Source organism: Pteropus alecto, unplaced genomic scaffold (assembly GCF_000325575.1).
Source record: "Pteropus alecto unplaced genomic scaffold, ASM32557v1 scaffold61, whole genome shotgun sequence".
Lineage (NCBI taxonomy): Eukaryota > Metazoa > Chordata > Mammalia > Chiroptera > Pteropodidae > Pteropus > Pteropus alecto.
In genome coordinates this window covers 15,692,754-15,712,622 of record NW_006434835.1, presented here as the reverse complement: position 1 = coordinate 15,712,622, position 19,869 = coordinate 15,692,754, and the positions used below count along the sequence as shown (strand labels likewise).

The 19,869-nt window shown below is 37.6% G+C and overlaps 2 protein-coding genes across 5 annotated transcripts in view; both read right to left on the bottom strand.

Moving 5' to 3' along the window:
- The window catches only part of DRC1 (dynein regulatory complex subunit 1), a 35,931-nt gene extending 31,295 nt beyond the window's left edge, over positions 1-4,636 (bottom strand). For 3 of the 4 annotated variants that reach the window (XM_025045765.1, XM_006910296.3, XM_025045766.1), the window contains exons 1-2: positions 4,378-4,635; positions 2,495-2,582 (exon numbers count right to left, since the gene is read on the bottom strand). In XM_025045765.1, coding sequence (XP_024901533.1) covers positions 2,495-2,582; positions 4,378-4,532 — 243 coding nt within the window. In that variant the 5' untranslated portion in view covers positions 4,533-4,635. Of the gene's footprint in view, positions 1-2,494; positions 2,583-4,377 lie in introns of all 4 variants that reach the window. The other variant, XM_015588118.2, reaches the window with a different exon arrangement.
- Positions 4,637-11,023: 6,387 nt separating this feature from the next.
- The window catches only part of SELENOI (selenoprotein I), a 44,508-nt gene continuing 35,662 nt past the window's right edge, over positions 11,024-19,869 (bottom strand). The window contains exons 8-10 of the mRNA XM_006927105.3: positions 18,906-19,086; positions 17,543-17,725; positions 11,024-15,349 (exon numbers count right to left, since the gene is read on the bottom strand). Coding sequence (XP_006927167.2) covers positions 15,251-15,349; positions 17,543-17,725; positions 18,906-19,086 — 463 coding nt within the window. The 3' untranslated portion in view covers positions 11,024-15,250. The remainder of the gene's footprint in view (positions 15,350-17,542; positions 17,726-18,905; positions 19,087-19,869) is intronic.

Genomic DNA, 19,869 nt, shown 5'->3' with positions numbered 1-19,869 from the left:
TTTAGGAAAAGAATCTACAGGTAAACCATTAAAATTAAAAAGTGGATTTGACAAGGTTGTTGGTATCAGGTCAATATGTGAAAATAATTGTCCTTTTATATATCAACAATGAACAATTAGAACTTCAATAAAAAGTATAAAACACTGCTGAGCAAAATTAAATACCTAAATAAATGGAGGGATATTTTATACTCATGGGTTGTAAATCTCCATATTGGTAAGATATTAGTTCTTTCCCAAATTTATCTATACGTTCAACCTAATCTTGATTAAAATCTCAGCAGGTTTTTTGGTGGAAATTGACAAACCGATTTTAAAATTTATATGGAAATGCCAAGGGTCAAGAATAGCCAAGAAAATCTTGAAGGAAAACAAAGTTGGAGGACTTACCCTATCAGGTATCAAGACCTGTAACAAAGCTGCGGTAATTAAAATAGTGTGGAACTGGCATAAAGACAAATAGACCAATGGAATGGAATAGAGAATTTAGAAACACACACACATACATGATTACCTGATTCACAACAAAGGCGCACTGCAATGCTTTGGAGAAAGGATGATCTTTTCAATAAATGGTGCTGGGTCAATTAAAAATCCGTATGGATTTTTAAAAACCTAGCACCCTAGCTTTATATACCACACACAAAAATCAATTCCAGATAGATTATAGACCAAAATATAAACAGTAAAACAATTCCAGATAAATTATAGACCAAAATGTAAACAGCAGAACAGTTTTATTCTTCTAGTAGAAGAAAATAGAATATCTTCTTAAATTGGAGAATATCTTCAATATTCTTAATAAATTAAGAATATCTTCTTAAACAGGAAACAAAAAGAATTACCTTAAAAAATGACTGATAAGGTGTAGGGCCAAGGGCAGGAGTCCCTTCTGCCTAGGTCTTAGGGTATAACTGGTTATTAATACCTTACTATTGAGGAAAATAGCATATTTCTGTATACATTTCTCCTTGATGCCAATGTATTCAATGACTTAAGGCCTGGGTGAAAGGAATCTTGGAAAGCTAATGAAAACAATATATCCTTTTGGTTTTAAAGAGTGCTCAGGATGACTATATATCCATATTTTTGAGATTATATCAATATAAACTATAACAGTATTTTCAAGATTACATATAATATCATTTTTAACCTACAGAGAAATGTTCAGAGATCACTGACCCTTTAGATGAAGAAATCTAAGTATAAAGAGGTGACACAACTCATGTACTTCACAGTAAGTAACAGATCTGGACTGAGAACTCATGGCAGCTCAATATTCTTTCTGCTGTAGTAAAATATTTTATCCTTGACACTGTATAGTGTAGGTTATTCAACTATCTCTATATATCTCTATGCCCTATAATAATATTTCAGTAGCTTGAATACTTTTTCTCCCAATAAGTATACTTCGATTTCTGCCAGAAATGATCTCCCTCCACTCCACTTTTATAAATCCCACCTATTTTTCTAAGACCCAGCTAAAATCCTACTTTCTCCATATAACCTCCTCTGACCAGAATAGCTTAGGGAGCAATTTTCCATATCTCGATTCCCACCATATCAACTGTCTATGCAGTCATTTAACAATTAATTAAATGCGGCACTTTGCCCAGTCTGGCTTGCTGTTTTGAACTGGTGTTTTTAATCCCTTCAGTACCTTTTGTTCCAAGTCCTTTATTAAATATTCAAGGAGCCCTGTCATTGCCATGGGAGAGCAATCGATTTTCTTTTCAGTGTTTACTGAGTACAAGCTATGGGCTACTCCACATACACACTCTCAGAGCTTACAATTTCATTTGGGGACACTGCATGCACACACACTTGAAAAGAGATACAAGGCAGAAATCTATCCAAAATGAAATGAATTTTACAGACAAGAAGTGGTCAATGTGTGAATTAAAGGAGTTCAGTCTGGGTTGCAGAGGGACACACGGAGGAGTTGGGACGTAGATGGTCTTAAGAGTACGGGATGGTAACCCCGTGACAGCAGAAGAGAAAAAGGAGAGAAGAGGAGGGAAGAAGCGCGGAGTGGAGGAACTTGGCATTCCAGATAGTCAAAGGCACGGAGCAGGAAGAACCAAGCCCCACTGGAGGCGAGCAAGTGGATCAGCCTAGCCAAAGTCGAAGTCTCGAAGTAGGTAACAATGGGAGACAAGATTGGAGGGTGAAGATGGGAACAGACTACAAAAGGCCTTGGATGTCAGGCTAAATCATTTGGACTTTATCCTATGAATAGTAAATACCATTAAGTGTATGAGCAAAGAAGAGACAGCATCAATATTAGAAATGATAATATGAAAGCTCACTCCTGGAGAGCTCCCCAAATGGGGAAGATTCAAATTCGGTTCCGTCTAGAGACAAGATACAGAATCTCTATTGAGATTTCATCTCTACTGAGTTTTTTTCTAATTTAAATACGAAAACCATGACATCACACCCAGCTCTCTAGTCTCACAGGACTGACAGGACCCATGTGCTACCCAGTTCATACCAGTCTGCTTTCTTCTTTCTGTTTATAGCTCTTGCTTTGATCTTCCTCACTCTCTTTCTTTCCATCTAAATATTCTCCAAGCTCTTCCCTGTGATGGAGAAGAGTAAAGAAACTAAAGTTATTTCTAGTACTCAAAATCTATATTTAAGGTTTCACAGTACTTCACACCATATACAAAAATACATTCCATATGGTTAAAATTTAAGTATTAAAAAAACACAATCAAAGAACACGAGAAATAAACACAGGAGAGAGCCCATCTTGGAATAAGACCAAAATCAGAAAAAAAAAAGATTAAAAGATTTTAAAATTTTATCCTAAAAAGTCAAGGGATAAACTGGTAAAAGATATTTGACAAAACTTTGCTCTCTATAGAACAGAAAGGACTCCTTCAAATGAATACAAAAAAAAGGACAAAATGTCAAATATAAAAACTGGCAAAGAATGTACATAGGCAATTACAGAATAAAAAATGGCAAATAGACATTCGAAAATATGTTCAAATTCACCTATAGCCAGAAAAATAAAATTGAAAACCCTGTGAGGTGTCATTACTCTTCTATCAGACTAGAAAAGATTTAAAAGGTTGATGATAATAAATACTCACACTTATAGGGCCATGTTAATTCTCCTGATCTTTGTCAAAATATAGCCCAAATAGATCAGGACCATCTGGATATCCCACAGAACACCATATCCATCCATCACATCGGGGTTAGCAAACTATGGCCTGTGGAACAAATCTGACCCACCTGTTTTTGTATGGCTAACAAGCAAATAATAATTTTTACATTTTTAAGTGGTTTTTAAAAAGATCAGAATGAATAGGCAGAATACACAGGATTATAGGGCAGTGAAACCATTCTGTACAATAATATGGTGGACATATGTCATTATATAATTGTTGGAATCCATAGAACACCAAAAGTGAAGCATAGTTTGAACTATGGACTTTGAGTGACTCTGATGTGTCAACGAGATTCATCAGTTGTAACAAATATACCACTCTGGTGGGGATGTTGATAGTGTGGGAGGTTATGCATGTGTGGGGGTAGGAGGTATATGGGAAATCTCCATACTTTCCACTAGATTTTGCTGTAAACCTAAAATTGCTCTAAAAAATGAAGTTTATTAATGGGGGAGGGGGGGATCAAAATACAAAGAATATTTTATGACACATAAACATTATATGAAATTCACATTTCAGTGTCCATAAGTAAAGTTTTGTTGGAACAAGACCACACCACTTTGGGCCCCTTGTGTCCAAAGGCCAGCAGACAAAAAGAGAAGCCATTGTCTTGGAAGTGCAGCTGACCCTGACCAGTAGGATAAGTATAAGTGCTGTTACATGGTGAGGGTATTCAGGAATTCAGAGGATCACACAGGTGCCTCTGGGTACCCCTTAGGACAGAACACTGTGTCTCTGAATGCGTAAGTGCCGACAACCCTGGTCTGAGATGAATAAAGTTTATCAGCCTCAGACTCTTCAGGAATGAGGGTTTGTGTGACACAACCAGATAAGCCACTGAGAATAGCAGATGTGATAGCTGAGGTTAAGAGATAAATACTTGTGGAGGAAGGCAGTCTGGGAAGGAGAGACAGATTTGTCCACAGTGCCTGGCGCAGCGGGCTCAACAAAGTGTTGAAAAGATTATTGTCTTTAGCTTTACTAGTGTGTTGAGTGTTTTACTAACCCATATTTTGCTTGAAAATTCTAGAAGAAAAGTTTTCTATCTCATCAAGAAACGAGGCCCGCTCACACTTGGGTCACTCGGGCCCCTCACTGCAGGGACTTCAGCCCCGGGCAACCTCCCCGCTCAGCGCTGCACTGCGTCCAGGCACCTCGGAAAGCCCCAGGGCGGGCCTGCCAAGACCCCGCTCACCGCCTCCGGGCTTCCAGGCGCGCCGCGATGCGGAGACGCCGGGCCTGGATCCGCTCCTGAGGGTTATCGGAATATATCGAGGGCCCGAGAATCGCAGTAGATAAGTGTTCCTCCTCTTTCTCCTCCAGGACCCCCAAGGGTCCGGGAGGATTCATGGCGGGTGCCTCCCGCAGCCTGCTCCTCCCGGACAACCGCCAGACCACCGCCCGGTTGCTGGCAACAAGCCGTTGCCAGGGAAAAGCAGTCACCTGATCCACGGCTGGCGGGATTGCGCGCGCAGCTCTTCGGGCCCGCCCAGCAGCTTTCAGAAGCCGGTGTCCCAGCGTTGGGCTTTATTGCTCTCTCCTGCAATTTGGATATACTGTGGTGCGACCCCACGAAGGCCCAGCGGAAACTGAATGACCAGAGAGCTGGACCAAGATGTCGTTCATCGCTTACTGATGATTAATTCATCAAATGAATATTCCTCAAAACCATATTCACCAAATATTATTGAGCATCTCCATGCCAAGCGCTGTGCTAAGGGTGTGGCATTGTTCTTTCGTCATGGAGGGTACAGAATAATAGGTCCGCTCTAAGTCTATTGCCTCTTTGGAAAGTCTGAAGTATATTTATCATCCATTCATTTTTGAGCTCCTACTTCGTGCGTTAGGGTCCCTCCCTGTTGCCTCTAGCATGTGAAACTCCCTGCTATCAATAAATTTTCACCCAGCAAGAGATTGTTGTCTTCTGTAGCCGTTTTCAGGAGGAGCAGAGGGAAATAGTACCGAGGGGAGTGGGGGAAGGAGTAAAAGTTAAGGGTACAGAAGCACAATTAAACTCCCAAGGAAGCACTGGGCCTTGAAAAAGCGCTATTTTCCAGGCGTTTTTGTCTCATTGTCAACAAAAAGTGTTCTTGAAAATTAAAATCCTTTAAAAAAACAAACTGGATAACATCCGACAAGGTCTTGTTCCGTTGACCTGTGGGAAACTCAGGAAAAGGCACTGGAAGGAGTGGGAAAATGCAGGTCCTTGTCCTAGACCTGCTGTGCAACCTTGGATAAGTCACAACTTGAGGACCATTTTCTCAACTGTTATATGGTACTATCTGCCTATTCAACTCACAGGCAATTGTGAGGCCCAAAAAAGACAAGCCCTTTGTGAATAAGATCTACCCAAGAGACAAATGGAGTTTTTGTTTCAATTAATTTTTCTAAGTCTGCAAGTGGTAGATTTAGGAGTGCCAAAATCTTGGAGAAGCCAAGAGTTCCAACAGCTGCATGGATCCTTGTCCCATATCTGTGGGGGGAGGCGGGGAAGGGGAGGGTTGGTAGTAATGTTTGCTTTGGGGCTTCGGGGTCCTCTGCCAAATCTCTCTCCCCTTAAGTTGTAACCACAAGTTTTAAACTTCCCTAGGGGCCATGGAATCAGAGGTAGTGCTCTGACCATGAACTCTTCCAGGTCCTGGTTTATGTTTCCACCATCTGCAAGAAGAGAAACAAGTTTGTGTACACATGCCTACAGCTGGGAGTAGGCCACCATGAGGAAGTCAGTGGGAATCAGCTGTTACACAAGATAGTTACCATAAAAACCCATGAAGAATGATTAATAAGATACTTGGCCCTAAAGCTGTCCCTAGATACCAGACAGGTAAGGAATCTAACTCTCTTTTTTGTTGTTTGACTACTGACAACTTTTAAGGCTCATGCCTTTCTTCTCTGATCCACATCTGGGCAGCTGATTTAAAAAAAAAAAAAAAGGCCTAGGTGTTCTCTCCTTTGGCACTGGCAGGAAGTTCCAACAGTGTGCACTGGGTACCCTCATCCCAGCCCTACCACCTAACCACAATAAAAGCTCCCAAGCCAGCATCCTGTCCTGGCTCCCTCCAGCCATCTTAAAACAAGCTGGGAGGTCTTCCTTGTAGTCAAAGCCTCAATCATATATGTAATAAACCATTTTCACAGGTATGGGAAAAAAGACACTCATTCACTGTTAGAAAGGCACTTTTAGGACAGTTTGCCAATATCTATTCATAGTTGAAATAAGTATATGCATTGACTAGGCAATTCTACTTAAAAGAATTACCTAGGCTATAGTTCCATTGGGTTGAAATGTCATTTTTATTCAGCATTGTACATACAGCACCTGGCAAAATACTTGGTATGTAATGACTGTTCAACAAATACTTTTCGAAAAAAGATGTACACAGATGTATCTGTATGCTCACTGCAGTTATTTATATTAAAAAACTGGATATGGACCAAAATCCATCAATAGGGGAACAGATTAAGTATTCGTGGAATGACAAACAATGCAGCCACTAAGAATGAATCTAACGTAGAAAGACATCCAAGATATATTAAAGAGGAAGGGAATATGCAACACAGTATGTAGAGGATGATCCCTGTTTTATTTAAAATATATGTAGTATGTACACAAGAAAAATGAAAAAAGAACACAAAGTAACTGATATCTCTGGGGGTCGAGTCTATGGGTGATTTTCATTCTTTAAAAAATTTTACCAAAAAACACAAATCACTTAATGTAAAAATAGTTAATTTATTCATTTTCTTAAAGTGGTGACAGATCCTGAAGAGACTGCAGCAGGCAAGGGCTGTCACAGAGAAGGTTTTTAGGGGGAGAGATGTAGTGATGTCCACCTTGATAATTCACTAGCCTCCAGAGCCTGGTCCTCAACTTGTAGCCAGTACTCCAAAAGGAAACGTGCTTTTGAGAACTGATTTACACTAATAGGCTCACAAAAGAAAAACATATAGAGAATATGCTAATTTGCGCAAAAAACTATAACTGAGCAAAAAACTACAATTGACATACAGGCATGTGTGTGTTTATGACTTGTGACCAAGCATACCCAGTGGGTGATCTACAAAGGGAACCAAACTATAATTGGGAAGTTTCTTGATGATGTACCATTGACTATAATGAACTCAGGGGCCCACAATGGATATAACTTGCCATAAAGATTAAATAGAGTCCTTGGGGCATGGCACCCCCATTCCCAGGTAAGTTTTGGGTAACAAAAAAGGCAAAACCTTCTGGATATAACGGGCTTTCTTTGCTATGCTTACAGGCTGGCCAACCACCTTCAGCATAGTCTTTTTACATAATTTCTTAGATTATTCCTATCTCCCAAGTAGTGTGAATTTTACTAATAGATTGTCAGAAGGCAACCTTGTTTTATTCATTTCTAGTTATTTTTAGAACTGCCTCACCATCATCGTACACTGCCTACAAAGGTACAAAGGAGGGAATTGAGAAGGGAGGGGGAAGAGAAGTCATAAGTAAGTCATAAAGCTTAGGGAAACGTTCAAGGATAAAAAATTGAGAACTAGGTATTAGTAGAAACCAAGCGCCTACCTTGGACCACTCAGTGTGCTAAACACTCTACATGCATTCATAACATATAAGTGCCATAATACTACTAATCCCGTTTTACAGATGAAGAAACTAAGGCACAGTAAAAATAAGTAACTTGCCCTGGATCAAAGCTTGCAAACCTGAACATGAGTATGAAACAGTCATTGTATCAAATGTTTGGGAGGTCTTACGAAACTTTCAGAATGAAAGCAAAAAATAAAACGGAAGCAGTTATAAAGTTTTCTTTCAGGAAATTTGTGAGCAGAGGGGAAAAGATGAGAGCAGGAAGAGGAGCGAGACGCTTTGGTGCACTGGGTCTTTTTTAGATAAAACGAAGTGTAGTTACCTAGTACATGCCTGCTGTGTGTCAGGTACTTGCTAGGCGTTTGAGATCTGCAGATAGAGGGGATACTTGCTACAGCAACCAAGAAGTTGGGAGGGCAGGGGATTAAGAGCACACAGCTGGACAACTAGGGTGGGTGAAAATATGGGACGTTTCTTCCCTCGCCTTCAAACCCATTACAATTTTTTAATGCCCACTGTCAGAACTGAGATCAATTCTGTTGTAAAAACTAGAAAACATTCTCTTCAAAAGCAATGTTAGAAAATCAGAGTTTTTATAAGAGCTTACGGTTTGTATACTATTGTTGTGGGGTACTAGGTGTGAGTTATCAGATTCTTATGGAATTAGCCTAAAAAATTACCACCACACATTAACACTTTCTTTGAGAAAATGATGGCGTACAAAACAACCACCTTACAAACTCATTTCAGTGTGATCTAGCTATTATTATATATTACCCAGTACATAGTTCTAGTGGAGTCAAAAATAGCACATGCCGCCTGCCTAGTACTCTGCTTTTGGAAACAAGTCACAAGATTATAGAACACCTAGGAAAAAAGTGGGCTGATATTTCTTAGAAAACAAAACAAAAAATCCTTGTAATGTTTTTGCTCTAAAACGATCAATGATTCTTTGAGACAAGTGGCTGAATATCAATTTTTCTCCCCACAGCTCCCTCCCCTTTTGCACCTACCAAGGGGGAAAAAAAAACACCAATCTGAAAACAACTGAAAAGATTTAAAAATTATTTACTCTTTACTTTTATTACAATAAATATTTATCAATAATAGAATTAAACAATTTTAAATTAAAACCTACTGCATTACTTTTGGGTTTCACAGCAGCAGAAATAAACATAAATCCAGTTGAAAAGGCAAGGCTTCCAGAATCCAGTGGCAAAAAACAGTCAGGTCTTGATTATCTGGGCTAGCAATGGGGAACAGTAATGGTGAAATGCATGGCTGTATTCGTACATCAAAGACTTATCTAAGATTTCAAAGCATTCCAGCTAAGAAATTTAAGCAAGTTGTGAAGCCCCACCCACTTGGCTAGAGAGCGAGCATGCCCAGGAGCAAAAGTGCTTCCAGAGCTGCCTTCTGGCCAGGAATGGGTCCTATCATCATGCAGACCCAGAAGCCTCAACCCCAGTGGAAGCAGCCGTCTTTCTCAAAAGAGGTGCATATGGCTCACACGATCCCTGGTGAAAAGGAAATGGAAAGCTGACATATTTTAAGGGCCTTTGAGGGCTGAGACGAACTGGAAGTTGGAAAGAAAGATTGTGGCTCCAGATGAGAAAGAGGCTTCACAGAGCTATGGGCTACATGCAGATTAAGTCAACATGAAGAAAGTGTAAAGTGAGGGCTTACCACTTCACTGATAATCAAGAGTAGACTGCATGTATATACAAATATATCATATATATATGCACAGACTATATGTGTACATATTAAATATGTATATACACACACCACACATAACCAGATAAAATAAATGCTACATTATTTACTATGAGCACAGCAAGTGCTAGACAGACCAATTACTAATATGTTCAGTTAAACTACTTAAAAGGGAAAATAAGGTTTTGTGCTCCTCTTCATCTTCCCTAATATAGTCTACTTGTAGCAAACATATTTCAGTTGCTTAAGTGGTATTGTTTCTGGGTACCTGAGCAGGGATGGTATCACCCTTTTGTTTCAGAATACTACAGAAAGTAAATGGCACAGGACCAAGCTAAACAACTCAATTGACTGGGCCATGATTCCTGCCACCTATTCTTAAGTACAGGGCATGAAACCTTACTCAGAAAAGTATCCAATTCTTTTTCTACAATTGGCTACAAATTTAATCTATTATATTAGGAGGGAAGGGTAGGGGAGAAGGTGGCAACAGGGACTTTACAACTAGACAATTATTCATTGCCTTCTCCTTTACTCAGAGGAAATGCTGTTGAAAAAATGAAATTTGGAATTTAATACTAAATTCTGCCTTCTTGGCACATTTCAGAATGAGTAAATCAATACATGCAGCCGGGTCTTTGTCTCCTGAATAAGCTGCTCGTTAAGTAATCTAAACAAAATAACCTATGAAAATGTTAATATTGTGGACAGTCTTAACTTGTAGTTATTAAACTCAAAGTCTGATATAAAAGATACTAGTTATCCAAACAGATTTGGACAGTCTTAACTTGTAGTTATTAAACTCAAAGTCTGATACTAAAAGATACTAGTTATTCAAACAGATTTATAATGTAGCATTCAGAGATCCTGTAAAATTAAGAGGCCCGTGCTATAACCTGGTTAGTCACATCGAGTACTAACTAAACACGTTCCTGGTCAAGAACTTACTTTTTCGACAGTAAAAGTGCTAGTCACTTTCACTAGCACTTTTATCAGAATCTAGAATTCATGGTGAATTACGTATGTTTTAATAAAAGACTGAAATCAATTCTAATTTTAATTGTTGCTCACAGAAACTGCTCCTGTGAAGACTTTACCAAAGAACCCTACGGCGCCCACAGCCTTTAGTCACTCCTTGATCCTGTCTCCACCTGCAGTGCAGCATCAGGTGCTCTGGGGCCACCATCTAATTCACAAGTTTTAAAAACAGCACCACTCCGAGTTAGCCTGTTTCTCAGAATGATTCTGTGCAGAGTAAGACAACGTGGTCTGTGGAAGACCACACACTCCTTCTGTTGTGTCCAAATGGGCTTTCCTAGAGAGACAGGCCCTTGTTAAAATATTCTAAAATCAGTCCCCGTGCTACTTTCCAATTCTGGGAAGCTGGCCTTTCAGACCGAATGCGACACGACCCTCTTGCTCAGGCCGTCTGCGAGAGGGCTAGAAATGACAAGGCTGCTTTTGCTGCCCGAAATATTAGCTCATTTAAGCTCTGTCTGTGCAAAGAGCAGGTCCCTGATTAACAACAGAAAAAAATCAGCCAGATTACTATCATTTGCATATTTGTTTACTAAAGAGCAATGCATATTACTAGCATGTGGATTAAAAAGTAAGGTTACATTTATTTTGCACTGTAGAAACACTGGAAATGAATTAGTCAATAAATGCAATTGCCATAGCTCCGTGCAAGGAAGAAGTAAACATATCGCCACGTTCTCTGGAAAAGTTAAGACAACCATGATTTACCACATACCCTAGAGTAGCTGCCTGCCGATATGTCAGTCATCTGCACCACTGTCAGAGATGAAAAAGGAAAACATACAAATCACATGGGTTTCATAATTAATAAAGAAAAATCAGAATTTACTTAACTTCCTAAAATGTACAGAGCATCACACTTTCTAGTTTCACAGTGATTAATTTAACACCATTTTACTGTTAAAACTGTCACTTTTAAATGTACATGTCAAAGTGCTTCGAATGCAGCATATTAGTTAAAATTCTTCCTGGTAGTTTCTAGTATTGACAGTTAACTTAATAAGGTTATTCACCCACAGGGTGTTCAAGAAAGGGCATGCTGCTGTACAAAGACACCTCACAGGACAAAGAAAATTCTAGTTTGACTTCACAAATTTCCCAGAGTGAGTAAGTCCAGAGCTGAAGTCAAGACAAAGGCCACTCTGAATGCAGGAATCAACATGACCAAAAATTTCTGTATCTGTTTTTGGCTTATTTGGGGACCCAAGGTCAAAATTCTAGCCCATCGGGTTTACTTTGTTCCCTCTGGCACGTTCCCAGTCCTTGACTAGATAAGACATCCAAGACAATCAAGGAGATTTGAATGTGGCAAGATCTAAGGGCAACAGAGTAAGTGGGCATCTCTGTCCTAGGTGGTGGCTAGTTAAAAGGAAACCCAGATGAAGACTGAAGAACGACAGTTACAAATAGACTCCCAGCTAAAATATAAGGGGGAAAGTAGCCTGTGATTCAAACACCTTCAGATTATCTTTTCATCTTCCATAGGTTATAAAATCAAAGTCTCCTTTGGAAAGCAAGGTATATTCCAAGTGCTTTATGACTGCCTAAAAAAATAAACTAATTCTTTGAAAACTAAACACTTAGGACACTTTCAAATTTCACACTTGAGTTTGAAATTAGTGGATGAACGACAATTTAAATTGTGACAATTTTAAATTGTGTATTACATGAGATCATCGGGCACAAAGGGCATTAGGCCTTGAGAAGATCCCTTCTTTCCCTTAAAGTAAATATTATATCTGCTTTTCCCTTTGCACATTCCCCCAACGCCCAGGCTCCAGGTCATGATCAATACTCTTTCGTATCTACTTAGATTCAGGACAACTCTAGACATGCACTCCTCATGCCAATAGCTCTGTATTAAAACAAATGACATGTTGGTAGTAATACTGTAACATTCTAGACCATAATGAGCATTTAACTTTCTTTTAAAATTAGAATTAGAAGTATTTTAACCATGATCTTATTAAAATGCCAAGAAAGACTATTTAGTTTTGGAAGTTTTTCACTCTATAACCCTTAAGACTAAAACCCATAAACTATATTTATTACGTATGAGTGCAGGAATGACGATTTAAATTGTGACAGTTTTAAACTGTGCATTGCACTAAGGTCAGGAATGTTATTAAAGGATCACCAAAGGTAGCATTAGCATACTCTATGCCATCCCTGCTCAAATAAAGGGGAATTATTTTCTGACAAGCAAAAAAGGACATTTTTCATACCATAACCTGAAAAACTTCTTACAGGTCTAGGTAACTTTGGTCAGCAGAAACACAAAGCAAACCTCTGGCCTGGCTAAGGCACTCTATTCTGAAATGTACAGAAAACATGCATGGATGACTAACCATGTCACTGCTCCCCAAAAGGCAGCTCAGTGTAAGCTGGGAGAAAGGCTGGGGTGTGAACTCACCCCAAAATATCATGCATAAACCTGAAACATCTTTTACACTTTGGAAATGTTATGATAACTGGCATGACATAAATGCACAGAGCCATTTGTAATTAAATCTTGCTTCAGGCGCCCTATCGCTACATACCAAATGGGGGCTTTCAAGAAACACTTCAAGATGGCAGACCAAACCAAGAAAAAGAGTCAGCAGTACCCTAAAGATGCACAAGTTCACAGTATTCTGAAACATTTAAATTCAGTTCACTTTAACCTTGTTGACGGCATCTTTCTCTCATCATCTAACGATGTCAGTAAAACTGACCATGGCATAATTCTTTACCACCACAGAAAAATAAGTCATAAAAGTATAGGCACAAAACAATTTTCAAATGAACTTGATACAAAAGAAAGAGCAGAAACACACTTTAAGGTAAAATAGCCCCAAAACTACAGGACATGATCCTATGCCAGAAATAACAGGTATTTTTTTACTATCCTGTACAAGGTGAAGAAAGTCTCATTCTTGTGTACAAGGTCAACAAAACAGTAAAATGGTTAGTTTAGAAACCTTAAAACGAAGCTTTGTTTCAGCCCAAATTAACACTATCCAGATGACACAGAACAAGGTATACAAAAAATAGCATTACCTTCACTTAATTCGTTTTTAGTTGCCATCATTCTCTGACCTCCATGATGGCGACTTATTAACAAACATGGAATCACTACCCATATTTTCCTGCATCAATTTCTCATCTATTTTCAGTGTTCATTTTTGTCTCAGAGGTCAACAAATATAGCTCAACCTTTGCATTTTAAAAATTGAGTACAGAATCATGAGTTAGCTCCCCGACTCATTTCTAATAACCTAGATGACAATGATTAGAATTTACAAATTTAAAAATTGAAATATCAATTACAGTTATTTTTACAAAGCAGCAGACAAATTTAACAAAGGAATACATTATAATTAAATTTAAAGATAGTCACATTCATACATAAATAATGGTTATGAATGTAATTATATGTCAACATAGTGGTGCCTATTTTATCCAAGTGCAATCCATCCAAAAAAAAAAAGAGGGTTTAGGATACACTCTTCATTCAAGCACAAACTTCATTCAGTAGAAAATTTAAAAAAAAAAAATCAGGATGTAAATTTCACCACCACCAAAGTAAATGGAAACAAAGTCAAAAAAGAAACAGAAGAAAATATTCACATCCATGAAAAGGTGTGATCTATAAAACAATCATATTAAAATCAAAGAGATTTTGTTTGTCAGTAAACCTCAAGTCATATTAAAGGGAGTACGTACTCAGTAAGGCATATGTATCAAAAATTTTCTTCAATAGGGGAGGTGGGCAAGTTGGGGAAGAGAGAATTTCTCTCTACATCTTTATCCTGAATGAAATAACACAGCACTCTCTCCTCCACAAAAAGAGATATAGGGAGAGAGAAGGAGGAAGAAAGAACGGACAAATTGAATCAGAAAACTAATTTTGTAGTGAGGTTCATGAGATTCCTAACTCCAAAGTAAATTTCTCTTACAAGGAAGTTTATCCATGTTCCTCACAAGTAATTATCATAAGACTGACACTGTCACGTGCATTCATTTAATCATAGTTCACAGGCACCAAATCTCAGCACCTTGTGGCTGAGGCGGGGAAATGCCACATTTAAATGATGCACCAAGCCAATGCGTGAGATACAATTACAATCCATTCTCTACTAAGTCTCAATAGAGTATTTTTCTTTAAAAGAGTATTAAGCCATTTACCAATATCCGTTCCATAACAAAAAGAGCCAGAATACTAGAGAATCCAAATATATATAGATATATATATTAGCTCTCTTAGCACATGAGGACAAAGGCATTTCCATGGGAAAGAGAAACCAGTATTTGGCAAACCTGTATATTGTTCTGTCATCACTTGGCATCTCTTGCTGAAGGTGACTTGCCCTCATCTTTTCCCTATAATAGGTGTGGACTACTGATAGCTTCCACAACTAAAGACTTACTACTAAGTACCAAATATGAAAACATATTGTGGTTTTCTGAATGTATAAACCAAAATGTTATGGACTTATGAAGCTAAAATTACTAGGAACATTTTGCTTATCTAATGCACATTATGATTAACCAAAATATCACATGGTTTTATAAAAAAATAAAATAAGCTGGGAGTTAATAGGTTCAAAATTCCACAAGTTCAGATCATATGTCTCATTCCTCCTGTACAAGCACCACACACACAGAGTTCTCATGACTGTTAAGCAGATCAGTTTAGTTCAATGGTGATGGATGAAATATTTACAAGCATCTTATATACAGTGCTTCTTTCTGTAGATTATAGACCAATGTTCTTTTCTTCTATTCCTAGTCAATCTGAGTTTGGTTTCCTCAATGAGAAGGGGTAAATCTGAAAATGGCTGCTCAGTTGCTTTACCTGTAGAAAACCAGAACATGAGGCAGTGACAAATGCATACCTAATCGTTTTTTAAAAACACACAGAATTCTCCCTCTGGAGACAACAGTTGACTGACACAGCAAAAATCATAAATAATGAAGAGGTTTATCTGCGTTCGGATAGCTATGGAGCTAGATGGCTAAATCAGAGTGCTAGAACTACGCTGGGAGAGTTAGGGCTTAAACCGGGCTCTGCCTAACTCCTTTGTTCTAGTTTTTCCAGAGCCCTCCTGACCATACAGATTCACATCCAAATCTACTGAAGAATTACAGAGTTAGTTGACTTTGACTATCCAGTAGATCAAATATTTACATATATAGTTAGACTCAACATTCAACTTTCTATAACATTTCTAGGTAACCATTCCTAACCCTGATGAAACAGGATTTTTCTGTAAATTTTGGGAGGTTTAGGCCAATTTAGTTAGGGTATCTCTAATGGGTAGGCAAAGGCTTGTTTACATGCCAGTTGGTAAATACCACTTGTTTGATACTTCTTATTTCTATTCTTATTCATATTATCGATATTTCAATAGTTCCAGTGAATGTTTTGTGGCTTAGCAGGTTTTACCCTCTGGACAGAAGTTGTAGAAGTGATAAGAAAGCATACAAACAGACAAATTTCTGGACAAATAACTGGAATTTCTTTCAGTTAGGTTGTATTTATTTTTAACAATGAAAATGTAGTGCCTTGGTAATATAAAGAAAACGTGTTTTGGTTTGGTTTGGTGTATGTATGACTTTCTGAAGGTATGCTTCTGAAGGGTTATAATAAATTAAAACAATTACGAAAGACACTGGCAATTAATTGTGTTCTACTTCATGCAAATGACTGAAGAAATATCTAGATAAGGCCTGCAAGTGTTGATATAAAGCATATACTGTTAATTTTGCACAAATGAAAACAACTGTCTTCATATCATAAGTCATAGGCTTATCATAATTTTCTTCCATAGTAATTTCATCTATTTTGTTCCAATGAAAGTGGACTACTTTGGGGAGAAACCCTAAGGGAAAAAGCTTAAGTTTAGCAATTATACAAATTATAAAGTTGTTATCAAGCATGACAGGTGTCCCACTTTAAAAATATGACAGTATAAAACAGATATTTTGTTTCTCTAGCTGATTCACAGCAGGGTTCCTTTCAAAACAAGCATACCAAATAGAAGTATTTCAAGAGACATAAAAATGTCAATACCCTTCTACATAACCAGAAATTATGAAGTTATCATCAGAAAACAAAGCAAATGAAAGAAAAAAAGAAATCATTCCAGATTGTTCACTCCCACATTATTTATAATAGTGAAAATCTGGAAACAACTTAAATGATTAAAATAACTGGTCATGATTAAGTAAACTGGGTTCTCATCGAGCCATCTCCCTGATGGAATATGCTGCAGTATTTAAAAATTATAATTATGAGACTGCTAAAATATGTAAAATAACTAGCATGTTCAAGTGTAATAAAGAAACTACATGGTTCTGATTTTCATTTTATCATACCTATCTTAGTTCATTTATCCTGAAATAGTCTCTTATTTTAGAAGAGAATGTTAAGGCTTGCAAAATACTTCTTAAATTCTTTCTCTTCTATAGTTCCCCTTAGTTATTACTTCTCCTGATGAGAGCTCAGGAATAGCATAAATGAAGTAAAACCTCAAATAATGCAAAAGCGTTCCTTCAGTCTGAAGTTCTAACCTCCCTTACCACATTGCTTAAAGAATTAAGCAGGGGAAGGGAGGGAGGCAGTGCTACAAAACCAATTTCAGTTTCTTTCTAAATTAGCTTAACAAGCAACAAAAATGCCCCTAAAGCTAAAGCATGCATAGAAATAAATAATCAACAAATGAGATTATCTGGTCCTATGTAATTAAAATAACAAAAGAATTTACAATTCTATTCACCAAGGAAATGGTTTACATTTCTATCCACTTAAAAACAAGAATTCCTTATAGTAATTATCCAACTTTTAAATTGCTTATAGTTATTATAACACATTCATTAGAGAAATAGTATCTAAAAGTACACACCTGGATATCATCCAAAACTTAGAAAATACACCAAAATTCTTCTAGCTACTATAATAAGCAAACTTTCTTTTTAAAATTTTCCTCACCTTCTTTCCACTCTTTATACGAACCAAATGGAACCAATTTTGTTTGAGATTACTCACCACTCGTACTCCATAATGGATGTGGGCCACAGTGAAAACAATTGTTAATGTATACAGAAGAACGCTCTCAATATAAGAGGCAACTCCTAAGTTTATCACCATGACAACCAAGAAGAGAGGAACCAACAACCAATTCAAAGTTGGACACCGGGTACTGCTCATTTGACAAACAATCAGCTGACACTTGTAGTTAGTGGGAAAAAAAGAGAGAGAGAGAGAGAGAGAGAGAGGGAGAGAGAGAGAGAGAGAGAATAAAAATTTAATTAGCAAACTACTTCCAAAACTTGTCACTCCAACATTCAAGTCTGTGACCCAACACATTTACATTATGTTATTAAATTCAGTAGTCTCAACTGCTCAGGGGCCAAATGGACCTCTGCCCCCACCTCCAAATCCATGGACCCTCAGACCCTATGCGTGTCAGAAGAGTCTGGAAGATAATTTAGTAAGGATGCTATAGAAGGCATTCTTCCAAAGAGTAACAGTTTGAGTAAAAAAATTTCTCCCAATTTTAAGATTTGGTATTTGAAAAAAATTTTTCAAGACAACCTGCCACACAACTAAATTTCTTCATGGAGATGAGATGCTACCTCCAATTCAGTCCTATTACCATAATAACACCTCAAAACCTCTTTATCTCCCTTTATCTTACTCAATTATAGTTTCATTCTTTCATAGATACGTTTTATACATGGAAGCATAAGCTCAGTGGCTAAACAATGAAACAAAAACTTATTAAGAACCTGGCCTGAGCTCTTAGAGCCAGGCTTCCTGGCTATCAAGACCATCAGGGTCTTTCCTCAGCAACCCCTGATCTCTCCTTCCTGTCTGCTCTCTTGCTACACCATAGCAGAGAGATATTTAAAACTATGCTGTATTTATTATCCAGTTTTAAATTCCGTATTAATTTAAAAATCAGTTGATTAAAGAAGTGTGTGGGAGCTGTGTGTGATGTGTTTTCTCTCTCTCAAAAATTCCTTTCAAGCTCCCTAAACTAATCATTAGATCTGCAACCATTTCAACCACACTGTTAATAACATTTACAGTCTGAATATTTGCCTGCCCTACTCCTCAGGCAAAAATTATTCCATGAATTCTTTAGCAGGCAACCAAAACAAAAAATTTAAATATGCCACGGTTCCAAAATACTACTGCAGTCTCTAAACCCTATTGGTTTTAAAGAGAAAAATAAAATAATTTTCAGCATGTTCTATCTTTGAAGTTATTCTTTTTTTCAAATTTTGGATTCCAATATCTTTAACTTAAAATCTGCTTATCCTAATACTATATATGGTTTTGCAAATTATCAAATTGTCATATATTCCTGATATATATTATAATTTTTTAAAGAAAATAATCTTACTGTGCTGTTGGCAAAGGCTGTTCCAACCATAAAGTAGAATACTCTAGGATGTATCTCTAAAATATCTGAAGGTGACTGGAGGATCCATGCTGTAGACAAAATGAATAGCAAACATGGAGAAAAGATGGGAACCAGAGCTTCATAGACTGAATTGTGTTTCAAGGTGTTATTTCTATAGCTTCTGGAAAAAAAAATCAAGTAATACAAAGAAAATTATTACATACACAACTTATATTGTACCTGTATTTTATAGTTTTCAAAGTACTTTCACACTTATTCTCTTGTTTTATACTCACCACAATCCTATGGCATGGGTAGAAACAACATTATTAACCCCATTTTAACAGATAGGTTAAGTGAGGATGTGAGATTTTAAATTTACATAACTTGCTACCAAGTGGCAGAGCCAGGTAGAACTGAAGTCTTCTGATTCAGTCCCATTTTTATCTCTGGAATGTAAAGTAAAACTTGGTCTTTGTCCAATGAGATTATCTTCTAATAGGGAAAATAAAATGAACATAAAGCTATACTAGAAGAAGACCTCACAGTGCTACTATGACACAAAGTGACACAGAACTTAGAAATAACCCATGTGGACAACCGTGAAATGAGACCACTGACAGCACACTAGTGTCTCTAGGCACATAGGTGGCCCTCTAATATGTCTGCTCCTTTGAACAGAGCCCCAAATTCTAGTCCTGGTTCCACCACTGATTGTATGCCCTTGACCAAGATGTTGCCCAATCAGGACCTCATCTTTAGAAGATGAAGAAATGACTCAAATAATCTCTAAGGCCTTCAGAGATTTAAATTTTGCGGTTTCTATGAAAGATGGCCAGCTGCAATAAATAGGGAAGATTCACAGAGCTTGGCTTGACATGGATAGGATTCTGCAAGACAGATCTGAGAGCTGAAGGATGAAATGGGAAGTGTGTCAAGTAGAGTAAACAGAGAGCAAAAATCA